Source organism: Micromesistius poutassou (assembly GCF_964030765.1).
Source record: "Micromesistius poutassou genome assembly, chromosome: 17".
NCBI classification, from domain to species: Eukaryota; Metazoa; Chordata; class Actinopteri; order Gadiformes; family Gadidae; genus Micromesistius; species Micromesistius poutassou.
In genome coordinates this window covers 4,619,673-4,632,422 of record NC_140287.1, presented here as the reverse complement: position 1 = coordinate 4,632,422, position 12,750 = coordinate 4,619,673, and the positions used below count along the sequence as shown (strand labels likewise).

The 12,750-nt window shown below is 51.1% G+C and overlaps 1 protein-coding gene across 1 annotated transcript in view; it reads left to right on the top strand.

The window, feature by feature from the left end:
* Window positions 1–6,752, top strand: part of babam2 (BRISC and BRCA1 A complex member 2) — a 55,390-nt gene extending 48,638 nt beyond the window's left edge. The window contains exons 9-12 of the mRNA XM_084481866.1: window positions 2,958–3,028; window positions 3,203–3,285; window positions 3,900–4,053; window positions 5,806–6,752. Coding sequence (XP_084337992.1) covers window positions 2,958–3,028; window positions 3,203–3,285; window positions 3,900–4,053; window positions 5,806–5,869 — 372 coding nt within the window. The 3' untranslated portion in view covers window positions 5,870–6,752. The remainder of the gene's footprint in view (window positions 1–2,957; window positions 3,029–3,202; window positions 3,286–3,899; window positions 4,054–5,805) is intronic.
* The last annotated feature ends 5,998 nt before the right edge of the window (window positions 6,753–12,750 follow it).

Genomic DNA, 12,750 nt, shown 5'->3' with positions numbered 1-12,750 from the left:
TTTCTAAACGAGTCTCTAAACGAAGCTGTTTGCTCTTGCCACGTTGGCGCCATTTTGCGAAGCCTCCACTGACACACCTCGATCCTGGCCCGCGGCCGGGTGGTGACTCTGGCGGGGGAACAGCTCTCGCTGTCTTCCAACCCACTCAACGCGGATCGTATTGAACGGCAGACACACACACACGCGCGTGCGCGTGCACACACGCACGCACACGCACACATACACGCAGGGTGCTTTTTTGCTTTTTATCATGGTTCACTCTCTCCCCAGATTAGTACATTGACTTTACTGCGACAGGCATGGACTCAACCAAGCAGATGCTGCTGCTAGTTTACTGCCTAGTACGCCTACCACTTCACACAGATAGTACATTCCACCGTGTTATACGCAACCACACTGTGTGTGCGTGTGCGTGTGCGCGTGCGTGCGTGGACTTCACAACAACGTGATCTTCAACTTTTGATCATGTAATGGCAAAGAAAATGTGTTGATCACATGGGTGAGTTCTTCAGAACGTCCCATACAGCTGTTGGCTCGCCGTCTTCAAAGGGCCGCGTCGAAGGTAGTTGATGAGGAGGATTGTGCAAGCGAACAGCATGTGTCACAAGGAAGCAAATTACATTTGATGCAATGGATGAGTAAGCTGATTATCATTTTTCTGTCCTTGCAGATAGAATGCATGTGTTATCCCACGACATGTTTCTATGCTTCTATGCTACACTAATTACTTTTTTTCATTAGGCTGCCATATTCATGGCTGGAAGATTCACTCGTGAAACAGAACAGCTTTTCTCTTCTTGCTCTAGAACGCTCTGCTTTCACCTAGATAAGCAGCCCCTGACCTTATTGAATGCTTGCAGAACAAGAGAGAGAGAGAGAGAGGCTAAGATACATTCATAGGCAGATCATTGAATTTGCTGAGTAGCGCAGGTATTGTGTTTTGTTTTAAGTACTTCCGGAGGTGAAAAAAAGGAAAAGGAACACGTTGTTGCATCACACTCGGCAAGTACAGGATGTTCAGCAGCAATAAAGGCAGGGTGCGGGCTGCACCAAATACCTGCCAAGTGGCCTCACCTGTCTGTCAGCACGCGGGCCAGCCAGTGCAGGGAGGGGGAGGGAGGGAGGGAGGGAGGGGCCGGGCAGGGCGTGTCACATCGCTGATCCTCCTCACATGTACAGGTGTATACGCAGTGACAATAGTACGCCACACACAACGGAGCTAAAACCAACAAGCCCTACCCAGAGTGTTTCGTCTTGCTGTATATGCACACACACACACATTCATGCACACACACACACACACACACACACACACACACACACACACACACACACACACACACACACACACACACACATTTATGCACACACACACACACACACACATTCATGCACACACACACATACACACACTGTCCCATGAACTGAATGGTGAGTAGTCTGAGTCATGTGGTGACTTTTTCTACCCACGTGTGTGTGTGTGTGTGTGTGTGTGTGTGTGTGTGTGTGTGTGTGTGTGTGTGTGTGTGTGTGTGTGTGTGTGTGTGTGTGTGTGTGTGTGTGTGTGTGTGTGTGTGTGTGTGTGTGTGTGCGTGGTACATACTCACACTCACCTATTGGCATTCTCACAATATTTTTTTCTCTGTATTTTACACACTTCACACAGCACCACAAGTTATGCGTTCCAACAAAGAGTTTGTGCTGGTCCATCATTTCTTAAATTTTTTAGTGGTTTTTTTAGTGGTTTTTTTAGTGGCTTATCTTAGCTTTGTGTCAGTATCTTCTGGTGAGCATGGAGCACGGTGCGGTCAGGTGGAATCAGCCCCAGTCACCTTCACCGCCCGCCCCAGGCCCTCTCACCTGCCTGGGATGCTCAGCGGCCGAGCGGGCCCCAGTAGCACTGGGAGAGAGAGAGGCCCTCACACCTGTCCACCATCCACTAAACACATGTTGGTGGGCATGAGTGTGAGTGCGCAGGCGGGCGGGCAGGCGGGCGGGCGGGCGGGCGGTGTGTGTGTGTGTGTGTGTGTGTGTGTGTGTGTGTGTGTGTGTGTGTGTGTGTGTGTGTGTGTGTGTGTGTGTGTGTGTGTGTGTGTGTGTGTGTGTGTGTGTGTGTGTGTGTGTACATGTAAGTGCACGCACACATGTGTGTGTGTGTGTGTGTCTTCATGTAACTGCGCGCGCGCGTGTGTGTACGTGTAAGTGCGCGCATGTGTGTGTGTACGTGTAAGTGCGCGCATGTGTGTGTACGTGTAAGTGCAAGTGCGTGCGTGCAGCGCACACACACACTGACAAGCTCATACTCGTCCTAACAACATGTGTTGACGCATGAAAAGGCTCTCATAGAGAGATGGATAGATAGATAGCAGCAGTGGATTTCTGTCACTCGAGCACTGATCTCACCCTAATGGATCCACAGCCTCTCTTCACAGACCCAGTGTTATACCGCAGCAAGTCTGTTCCTGCAGCGCCTGGGTGTTTCTGCACCGCCGTGACAGAGGCCCCCCCCCCGCCGGGCCCTGTCGGATCTCAATGTTGCACACTATATACTTGTATTCCTGCGAAATGACCCTGTGTCTTCATTGTTGTTAAAGCAGCAAAATAACACAATGGCAAAAAACGAAATAGCACAACCTATGGACTTTGGGCTTTTAAAACGTATTCCCCTCACATAATGAAGCCCCACTGCCCAGTGTTGTTGTCTCTTCACCCTGGCAGCCTTGCAGACGTTTTTTTATTTTTTGTGCTGCTTATTTATTTCTCCGTTATGCAACGCGATGCTCCATTATCATCCACAGCTTCTGCTCAGCTCGACAATGCCAGCCACTCAGAGTGTGTGTGTGTGTGTGTGTGTGTGTGTGTGTGTGTGTGTGTGTGTGTGTGTGTGTGTGTGTGTGTGTGTGTGTGTGTGTGTGTGTGTGTGTGTGTGTGTGTGTTTCTTTCCTGTCGGTAAATAGGTGCAGTACGTGATCCAAGGCTACCACAAGAGGAGGGAGTACATCGCCGCCTTCCTGAGCCACTTTGGAATGTGAGTAGTACTACTGCAGTACTACACGGACAAGCCCCCGTCGGGAGAGAGGGGCGGCTCATCTGGACGTGAGGCTCTGGCCTCCACTCCCCGGGTCTGAAACGATGCTTATGTGATGACACCTTGTGTGTGTGTGTGTGTGTGTGTGTGTGTGTGTGTGTGCTTGCATTCCAGGGGGGTGGTAGAATACGATGCTGAAGGATTCACAAAGTTAACCCTTCTCCTAATGTGGAAGGACTTCTGCTTCCTGGTCCATGGTACTGCCGAGACACACACGCACACGCACACACACGCACACACGCACACACACTGTTAAACAAGCACAGGCCTGTCTTTTTATTGATCGCCTTACAGCCTCGTCGCAGCCATTCTTTGATTAACACTTTCTCTCCCTCTCTCTCCTTCGCTGTCTCTCAATCTCACCCTCCCTCACTCACTCCCCCCTCTCTCTCTCGCCCTTCTCTCTCTCGCCCTTCTCTCTCTCTCTCTCTCTCGCCCCCGTCTCTCTCGCCCCCGTCTCTCTCGCCCCCATCTCTCTCGCCCCCGTCTCTCTCGCCCCCGTCTCTCTCCCGCTCTCGCCCCGTCTCTCTCGCCCTTCTCTCTCTCTCTCTCTCTCTCTCTCTCTCTCTCTCTCTCTCTCTCTCTCTCTCTCTCGCCCCCGTCTCTCTCGCCCCCATCTCGCTCGCCCCTGTTTTTCCTCTCTCTCTCTCTCTCTCTCTCTCTCTCTCTCTCTCTCTGTGTGTGTGTGTGTGTGTGTGTGTGTGTGTGTGTGTGTGTGTGTGTGTGTGTGTGTGTGTGTGTGTGTGTGTGTGTGTGTGTGTGTGTGTGTGTGTGTGTGTGTGTGTGTGTGTGTGTGTGTGTGTGTTCTTAGTGGACCTGCCGCTGTACTTCCCCCGGGACCAGCCCACGCTGACCTTCCAGTCTGTGTACCACTTCACCAGCAGCGGGCAGCTGTACTCCCAGGTGCAGAAGGCCTACCCCTACAGCCCCCGCTGGGACGGCAACGAGATGGCCAAGAGGGCCAAGTGAGTAGAGGTTGATACAACAGCATGCACAGGCCCTGTGGACCACACTGAGGGCCTGGTACAACAGCATGCACAGGCCCTGTGGACCACACTGAGGAGTGAGCATCGTACGCATTAGAGGTGCTGCAGGTTTGATTTTAGTGCTGTTATTTGTCGCTTGTGAGAAACGCCACCAATCAGCTATGGTGAGATTACCTCTCTGTCCGGGCCCGTTTCTGACCAGTAAGGGCCTCTCATCCCTGATTCTTGCGGGGTATCGGTATTGCCTTTCGATCCCCCGGAGCATGAAATGCAACACTTGTCCATGCTGGAGAGCCGTACGGAGCGGGGCAATCAGCGGGTGATTTTGTAGCTAAAGTGTGAATTGTGTCGGTCACAATCGTTACAGCACAATCGCTGTTTTGTTTGGGTGCTTAACGAAGCGTAGCGTGAAGGACTTGCGCCCGGTCTTCTGGTCCGGTTCACCTTGAAGCCTCGGCAGATACCTTCTTTCACAGCCACGGCCGTTGTCTTTTTTAACAATGCCTCCGCAGGCAGATCCAAAGATCGTGTAGCCGAAGCACCGCGTCAAAAAGCGCTGATTGTGTCATGTATCGTGAAAGAGGAGGGGTGTCGTGCGCACCGCTGAGGCGGCGCCCGCGCCGAGCCCGCTGTTCACGGACGCGACGCTTTATTTGCCCAACTATGTTGTGAAGGTTTTCTTTCTCTTTGCCTTCACTGCGTTGATGTGTGTCGCCAGGGTCAGAAACGCCGACAACATAACTCAAAGCGACGGGGGCCTTGAGGAGACGCAACAAGCTATTTGGTCCGCCATCAAAGGGAGCGACGCTAAAGAGAAGAGCCGCCGTCCGCCCGCACATTTCTTTAGATCGAGTAATAGTTTGTTTGGTGCTTGGTTCGGTCACATTTGCATGCGATTTGGTCGACATCTGAAGAGGAAGTTTGCCAAGCCTCTCGGGTGCCGTTAAACCCACAGTAGTATCAACATTTGTCAAAGGAACCTGTTCAGGCATGGGCATAATTCAAAGTGAAGCTTGTACTTTAGCAAACTTATATTAATCGTAAAAACCACAAACGCGCACCTGTGTGTGCGTGCGTGCGTGCGTGTGTGTGTCATTGAGGTTCAGCCTCATTCCACACAAACCGGTGTGACCTCACCAGAGTTAATCTATAGGCGTTGCCTGCAGCCCCGCGGCCGGCACTGTTTGCTCCCGAGCTGTGGCGTTCAAAGGCCTGTTAATAAGTACCGGTCTGAAGCACTCTCTATTGTCTCGGCTGGGGGCCCTGTCTTGGTCCCTGGCTTGTTTTTGCGTTGCTTGTGCTGCTGTTCTTTAAAGTGGTGTTCGTGGTGTAGGTGTACCTGAACAAGGGGCACTGGCTGAGGGTCTGCGCATTAGCGTCATTTGTCTGTGCTGTGCCTGAAGTGTGTGGTCGTGCACAGAGCAGATATGAAAGTCCCCGTGGGTCTCTGGAACAGATAGTCAGCTGCACTTAAGTATGTCAGGTCTGGCTCTGACTTCATCAGTTTGGTGGATGTTTGCTGTTGCAATTTGGTGTTTTGTCTGTTTTGTTATTGCTCGCTCAATTGCTATGCCATGTATCCATAACTATCTTTATTTCTCTCTCTCTCTCTCTCACTCTCTCCTCTCTCTCTCTCTCTCTCTCTCCTCTCTCTCTCTCTCCTCTCTCTCTCATCTCTCTCTCTCTCTCTCTCTCTCTCTCTCTCTCTCTCTCTCTCTCTCTCTCTCGCAGGGCTTACTTCAAGAGCTTCATCCCCCAGTTCCCAGAGGGAGCCTTTGCCAATGGGAAGCTCTAGTACTCTCAATCTTAATGGCATGCATGGAGAGCTGTGTGTGTGTGTGTCTGCGTGCACGTGTATGTGCGTGTTCGGGGGGAGCAATGCCCACGCTTATGCGTAGGTCCGTTGTATGTATGTATGTATGTATGGATGTATGTGTGTCACTGCGTGAACAGGGAGTGTTTGCTAGCCTGTGTCCCCTCCAGTACAGGGTCGGGGGGGGCGGGGCGACGGTGTAGTTTCTTGCACATTAGGCACTTGTGACTGCGTTGTCTTTCCTCCTTTGTTTAAGTGTTTCGTTCCCCCCCTCAACCCTCGGGTTCGCTGCGTCTCCCCCCGTCACCCCGTCACTCTTAACTTAATGAACACTGAACGGGGGGGGGGGGGGGGGGGGGGGGGGGGCGATATCCCCTCTGAACCGCGCTCCCCCCCCGGCGAGCAGCTGACCAACACTGCTTTTAATAAACAGTTCACCATCGCAAACGTCAATGGTCGTCAATGGTCACGTATTCTTGGTTTTCCAAATACATCTTTTTAAAAAAAATGTTATTACCCCCTACTGTTTTTTTTTGTTAGAAGAGCATCATGAGGGACACATTGCACCAGGAACGTGTGTGTGTGTGTGTGTGTGTGTGGTGTGTGTGTGTGTGCGGCTTCCCAGTGCGTGCACAGTCCTCCATGCATGCCTGAGCGGCGGCAGAGGCATGGCGTGCGCTGCGCGCGCCCGTTTGTTTTTCATCATTACACATGAGGGTCACCGTTAGGGGTCCTCTCGGGCCCCCGGGCAGCCCTTTGCTATATTTATTGTGGGTAATGCAGCGACTTGTCAGTCTAATTGGGAACTGTAGGGTGAATGTATCTGGGGCATTTAATAGCATCAAGGCGCTTAATAAAATAATTAAAACAAGCAAGACTCTTTTTGGTCTTTTTCGCTGCCCCACTCCGTGCTTCTTGACGTAACCTTTCCCCGACCCGCTTTCAGAACATCCACCACATCAGCCGCAGGACGTGTGGCTGCTCTTATTTTGGAGGGGGATGTAGAAGGGGCTGTAGCATCTTGCACAAGTATGGGCGGCGGGGGGGGGCGGGGGGTAGCATCTTGCACAAGTATGGGCGGCGGGGGGGGCGGGGGGGAGGAGGGGAGGGAGACACGAGTTTGGAGTTGACAGTGACTTGTGACTTGTGACCAGAAAGAGAACGTGTTGCTGTGGTGGTTCATCTGAACCCCTCCGCTAGTTTGCAGTGTTGGGGATTAAATTTGTTGAAGTTACAAAAAAGATAAATATATAGATATAGATATTATTTATAGATTGTTATATTTATTTATATCATATTTACATTAAATATGTAGCCTTTTTAGCTATACATTTTTTATTATATATCACTAGGTAAAATGTTTCGTTTATTTGATCAGCTTTTGATGATGTGTGTGTGATGGCTGTTATCAATCAAGCAGAGCAAATGTCACTCTACTGCTTAGACACCCAGACGCAGGCATTATATCAATCCATATTCAATACATTGGAAGTTTTGTTTTTCCAAGCCATGTGTCTCTTATCTGGGAATAATTGAATGTTTAGTTGTTATTTGGTATATTAAGGGAAACTAGCATACCTACTCATCACTCTGCAGTGTAAACCTACACACACCACACACCACTACTTTGCCCCGCTCCTCCGCCACACCACCCCACCAACACACACTCCAGCAGCCAACCGAATGAGAGCCATCAGTCTGGCATGGCGTGCTGATTCTTGATTGGTTCAACTGGTGCATTTAACGTGTCCAATTGGGTTGAATCTCAATGTGTGGCTGGTCGCTCACTTGGTGCGAGTGAGGCAGAAAATGAAGAACAAATATGCAAAGAAACGTTGATAATAACGACTTAGGTTAAGAAATATATATATATATATATATATATATATATATATATATATATATATATATAGTGTATATGTATGGATCCCCATGCAGGGTCAATATGTGCTGTGAGGAGGAACGCTGGTGTACGGTACGCAAACAAGGCCCACCGCTGCACAGCTTGTGAAGATGCACTCATCTCTTTAAGTCTCCAGCGCTCTCTTTGATGCTGACCCGTCTCAACGTAAGCCCCTTTAAGCAGGTTGTAAAACAGTTCCCCCCAACCGCCAAACCGCCGCGTTCCGTTAACCCTGTGTCATCCTCTCTGACCGGTCTCCGCCCCCCTCCCCGGATCACCTGCGCTTCGTTCAAACTCCACGCGCTGTTAAGCGACTTAGCGTGGACGCGCGCTGTGTGTGATGAGCCCACCCACGTGCCTCTCAAGGTAGCGTCTAGATGACGGTGTTTCAGCTCTCAGTGCAGAGGTCTGCCATCCCTAAAAGATGATCTTCCCCCCTTCCAGATGAATATGGAAGGAGGCCGAACAGAATCGTAAGAGGTGCAGATAACTAAATGGTCCACATTTACATAGCGCTTTTATCCAAAGCGCTTTACAGTGTTGACTGACATTCACCCATTCATGCACACCCCGACGGCGGAGTCAACCACGCAGGGCGACAGCCAGCTCGTCAGGAGCAATTAGGGTGAGGCGTCTTGCTCAGGGACACCACGACACTCAGCTAGGAGGAGACGGGGATGGAACCACAACGTTGCAGTTACCAGCCAACCCGCTCTACCTCCTGAGCTAGTGCCGCCCTCATTAATAGCCAGGTAACTCTGGTTAGCGGGAATGATTACATCGATGTGCTTGGCTAGGCATGGTTGCTAGGCTGAGTTCATTACGCTTGTACTGGTGTAAGGAGTTTCAGCCTCACCATGGAGAATAGGATGGCTGCGCTTAGTGCCGATGTCAAATTTGTGCTCCAGTTCGGTTCTGAGATGTCATCAAATCTGCGCTCTACCTATTACTTACTTTATTATTCCTGCAACACTTTTCAAACTAATTTGGTTCTGAGTTTTTTCCCTGGGGGATAATCTAGGGAAAAACTCAAACTGAGGATGGAAGTTATGTGGGGCGTATGCTGACAAGGGACCCCTCCTCCTCACTCCTCTTCCTCCTCCTACCTCCTCCTCTCTCTCCTCCTCCTCTTCTGTGTGCTGGGAGCTCAGGAGGCAGGTGTCCTGGGTGCTCACGCGCGAACAACAGCGGAGCGGGGAACATTAGCTAGCAATAGATTACCAGCTCACCACCGGGCTGACAGCGCTATAAGCGGCCGGCTCCGGCGGAGGCAGTATGGACCCTGCCAGCCAGCCCCAGGGAACTGACAAGGTGTGTGAAAACACGATCACTTAAAGCTCTGCCACAATCGTGGGGATCCTTCCAGGGCCAAATACCCCCGAGTTATCGCTTTTGGCACACGGCTCAACCCTGCGTTCACCTCACAATCGGGGCAGCGAAAGCAGACGCGAAACTTTCACAAGAAAGTGCATCGCAATCCACGCCGGCCCAGTTCTCTCCCTCCCCCTCCCTCTCGCCCTCCCCTCTCCCCCCAGGTTCAGGAGATATGCAGATATGGGAACTAAAGGAAGAGCGTGGGGTTTAGTTTTTTTTTTTTGGTTGAGGAAAAGCTACTGCCAAGCCGAATCATCGCCCTTGCGCCCAGAGACAGGAAAACAGACGGGGCAGAGGCGAACGGCGAGGGGGGGGGTAATCGGACGGAAGCGAGGCCTGGATATGTCGAGAAGCGGTGAAGGCGCTTTCAAGATTGTTTACTTTTGTCCGTCGTCACCAGGTCAGTCCACGCCGCCCGGCCTGTCAGACGCGGCGCTGTTCCTCCTGATTATATATTTAGTTTGCAGTCGAAGCTTTCGACTCATTGCATGTCTCAGAGGGGCCCAAGTGAAGGAGTGGGTGTGTGTGTGTGTGTGTGTGTGTGTGTGTGTGTGTGTGTGTGTGTGTGTGTGTGTGTGTGTGTGTGTGTGTGTGTGTGTGTGTGTGTGTGTGTGTGCACACGAGGGCACACAAAGTACACTTCACCGTGGGGTAGTATAGGCGTACTTTGTTTTGCGGTTGTGTTGTTGAGACATGGCTGGAGATGGAGCGAGGCTGAAACATGGCAGAATAAAAACTGCTTCCTAGGTAATAACCTTGGTTGCTCAGTGCAGATTATTTACAAGAAACTACTAGAGTGTAGCAGATCAGACCTCAGAGTCCTGTCTTCTAACCTTTTTATCCTTTTTCGCTGTTCACACACACACACACACGCCCTTTTGGATGGGCTATCCACAAGCCTTCTACTGGTGTGTTTTCTTTGTAATACTATTAGTGGTGAGCAATGTAGCCATGACACTATGCACTTAATTCAGCAAACCAAACAATATAGAATATGTTTGAATAAGCACTTGGAATCGTAATCGTAACTCGGAATCGTTCATGTTGAGCAGTAAACGTGGTGTCATCCAGGGATATGAGCATAACTAACACTCCCCTCCCCCCCACCCGCGCATCACAGCGGTGCGTGTGTGTGTGTGTGTGCCCATCACAGTACTCCTGTGCAGGTAGTATTTAGTAATTTCTTGTTTTCTTTAATGATTTCCATGTTGACTGTATATTTAGACACACACACACACACACACACACCCTTACACCCTTCCCTCCACCAGCTACCTGAGGAGGAGCTGTCAGTCTGGATTGGCGTGTTGTCAGGCAGGGGGGTGGTGGTGGGTGTGGGGGTGGGGGAGGGGGGGGGGGGGGTTGAGACGGTCCCTGGACACTGATAGACCTGTCGGGTGAGATGACAGCACCAGCACGCAGACAGCCACACAGACAGACAGACAGGTACATGTTTTGTACCCCCCTACCCGCCCCCCCCACCCCCTCCCCCCTCCCCCAACATACACAAACAACAACCTGGCCTCCCTCCATGGGTCTGAGGAAAACATGAGAGAGAGAGAGAGAAGAGAGAGAGAGAGAGAGAGAGAGAGAGAGAGAGAGAGAGAGAGAGAGGGAGAAGAGAGAGAGAGAGAGAGAGAGAGAGAGAGAGAGAGAGAGAGAGAGAGAGAGAGAGAGAGAGAGAGAGAGAGAGAGAGAGAGAGAGAGAGAGAGAGGATTATGAATATATATGTGCAGGAAAAAAAGGAGAGGCAGCCCACTAGTTGTGTGTGTGTGTGTGTGTGTGTGTGTGTGGGGGGGGTGGTGGTGGGGGGGGACTTCAGCCTTAGTCTCTGAGCCTTAGTGGATGTGATTGAATTTGTTGTTGTTGCCGCTCGCAATGCCTAAAGTTATTCAGGCCAGCGAGAGCTGCTGCTATGGACAATGTCAGCTTCACATTCTGATGGGGGGCGCTGTGTGTGTGTGTGTGGGGGGGGGGTGGGGGGGGCATTTCTTATTTGGCCTTGGTTTTGGAATGAAATTGTACGACTATGTCATGTGGGTCATGGGTCTGTTTCTGTTGATCCTGCGAAAGGAGCAATCATGTCCTTCAATCTACTACTGCCATTGAACTGATGCCCCCACATGAGACACGTCCTCTCCTTACCGGAACGTTGGTCTTCTCCCCTTCTTTGGGCGGAAGCAAAGTCGCTATTACATCGTCCAGACCAGGGAAGACATCAATTCATCCCCTCCCCCTGCTCTGTCCCCTCCCCCTGCTCTGTCCCCTCCCCCAGCCGCTGTCCCCTTCCCCAGCCTCAGTCCCCTCCCCCTGCTCTGCCACCACTGCATACAGCGGTTAGAGGTTGACTTCCCCCTGCCTGTACTTTAAGGGTTACAGTTGAGGCCCTGGCATTGAGTGTGTGTGTGTGTGTGTGTGTGTGTGTAGGAGGGGGGAGGGGGGAGGGGACGGGGGTGGGTAGAGACAGAAACAGCGGCCGTTTGCAGCAGCGAATGTGGACCGTGGGGGTGGTGGGAGGCGGGCGTAGAGAGGAGGGCATTCATGGTGTCAAGACGGAGGGGGGTGGTGGTGGGGGTTTTCAGTGGATGGGGGGGGGGGGGGGGGGGTGGGGAGGGGCAGGAGGGCTCATGCCAAGTGACACAAACCCCCCTTGGCAGCCTAATTACATTTTCCACTTTTCCACACACTCGCATTAGCGCTCCGCTCAGCCGGAAGGAACGGACCACAGGAGGAAGAGCATCCACCACCGTTCATAGCCGACTCGTCCGCCCGACCCGCTGTGGCCCAGGCATCACCTTTGAGCCCGTCCCCAACGCCCTTACCTCCACCCTCCCTGCCCCCAATAGGCTTTATTAAAAAAAGCAAGGCGGGAAGGCTGAAGACAGGAATTCTGCGGTAAGTTCCCCCACCCAGCTAGCGTTCTGAACCAGGATGGAACCAGGGCGGCCACTAGGTGAAGGCCCCGCGCCACCACACATAAACATTCACCTCTCCCCTGAGCAGCCTCCCTTCTGATATGACTTCATATTCTGGTAGATGTCTTGTACAACAGCGTCATGATCAAGAGCATGTTCACCAGAGGCAAAAACAGTTGACTGGTTAACGGTCACCAGATAATATACAACGGGTGAAGGGAAAATCCTAAAGAATATTCTTGGGATAATTAATCCCACCTATAACTCACGGCAGCCATCCCATTGGCTGTGAGTTTGTAAGGTTGCCTTCTGTGGACCAAACCTGCTTATGCCCGCTAATTTCTGTGTATTGTATTATCAATTGTAACTCTTATGAATGCTGCATAATAATATATATATATATATATATATATATATATATATAATAAGTGTGCATAATATTGCCTTTTTCTCCCTACATACATTTTTGGAGGTAATCCAACGACATGACATCCTTTAATTTACTACAACTATTGAGTCATTTAGCAGACGCTGTTATCCAAAGCGACTCATAGTGAATTCATCAACATCTTCTTATGGTGCAGGCATACACGTTAGGCTAAACTGTCGACATTGGGCATCGAACCCAGTGCCTTTTGACTGGGAGTGGCTAACACCTGTCCAGCCAATA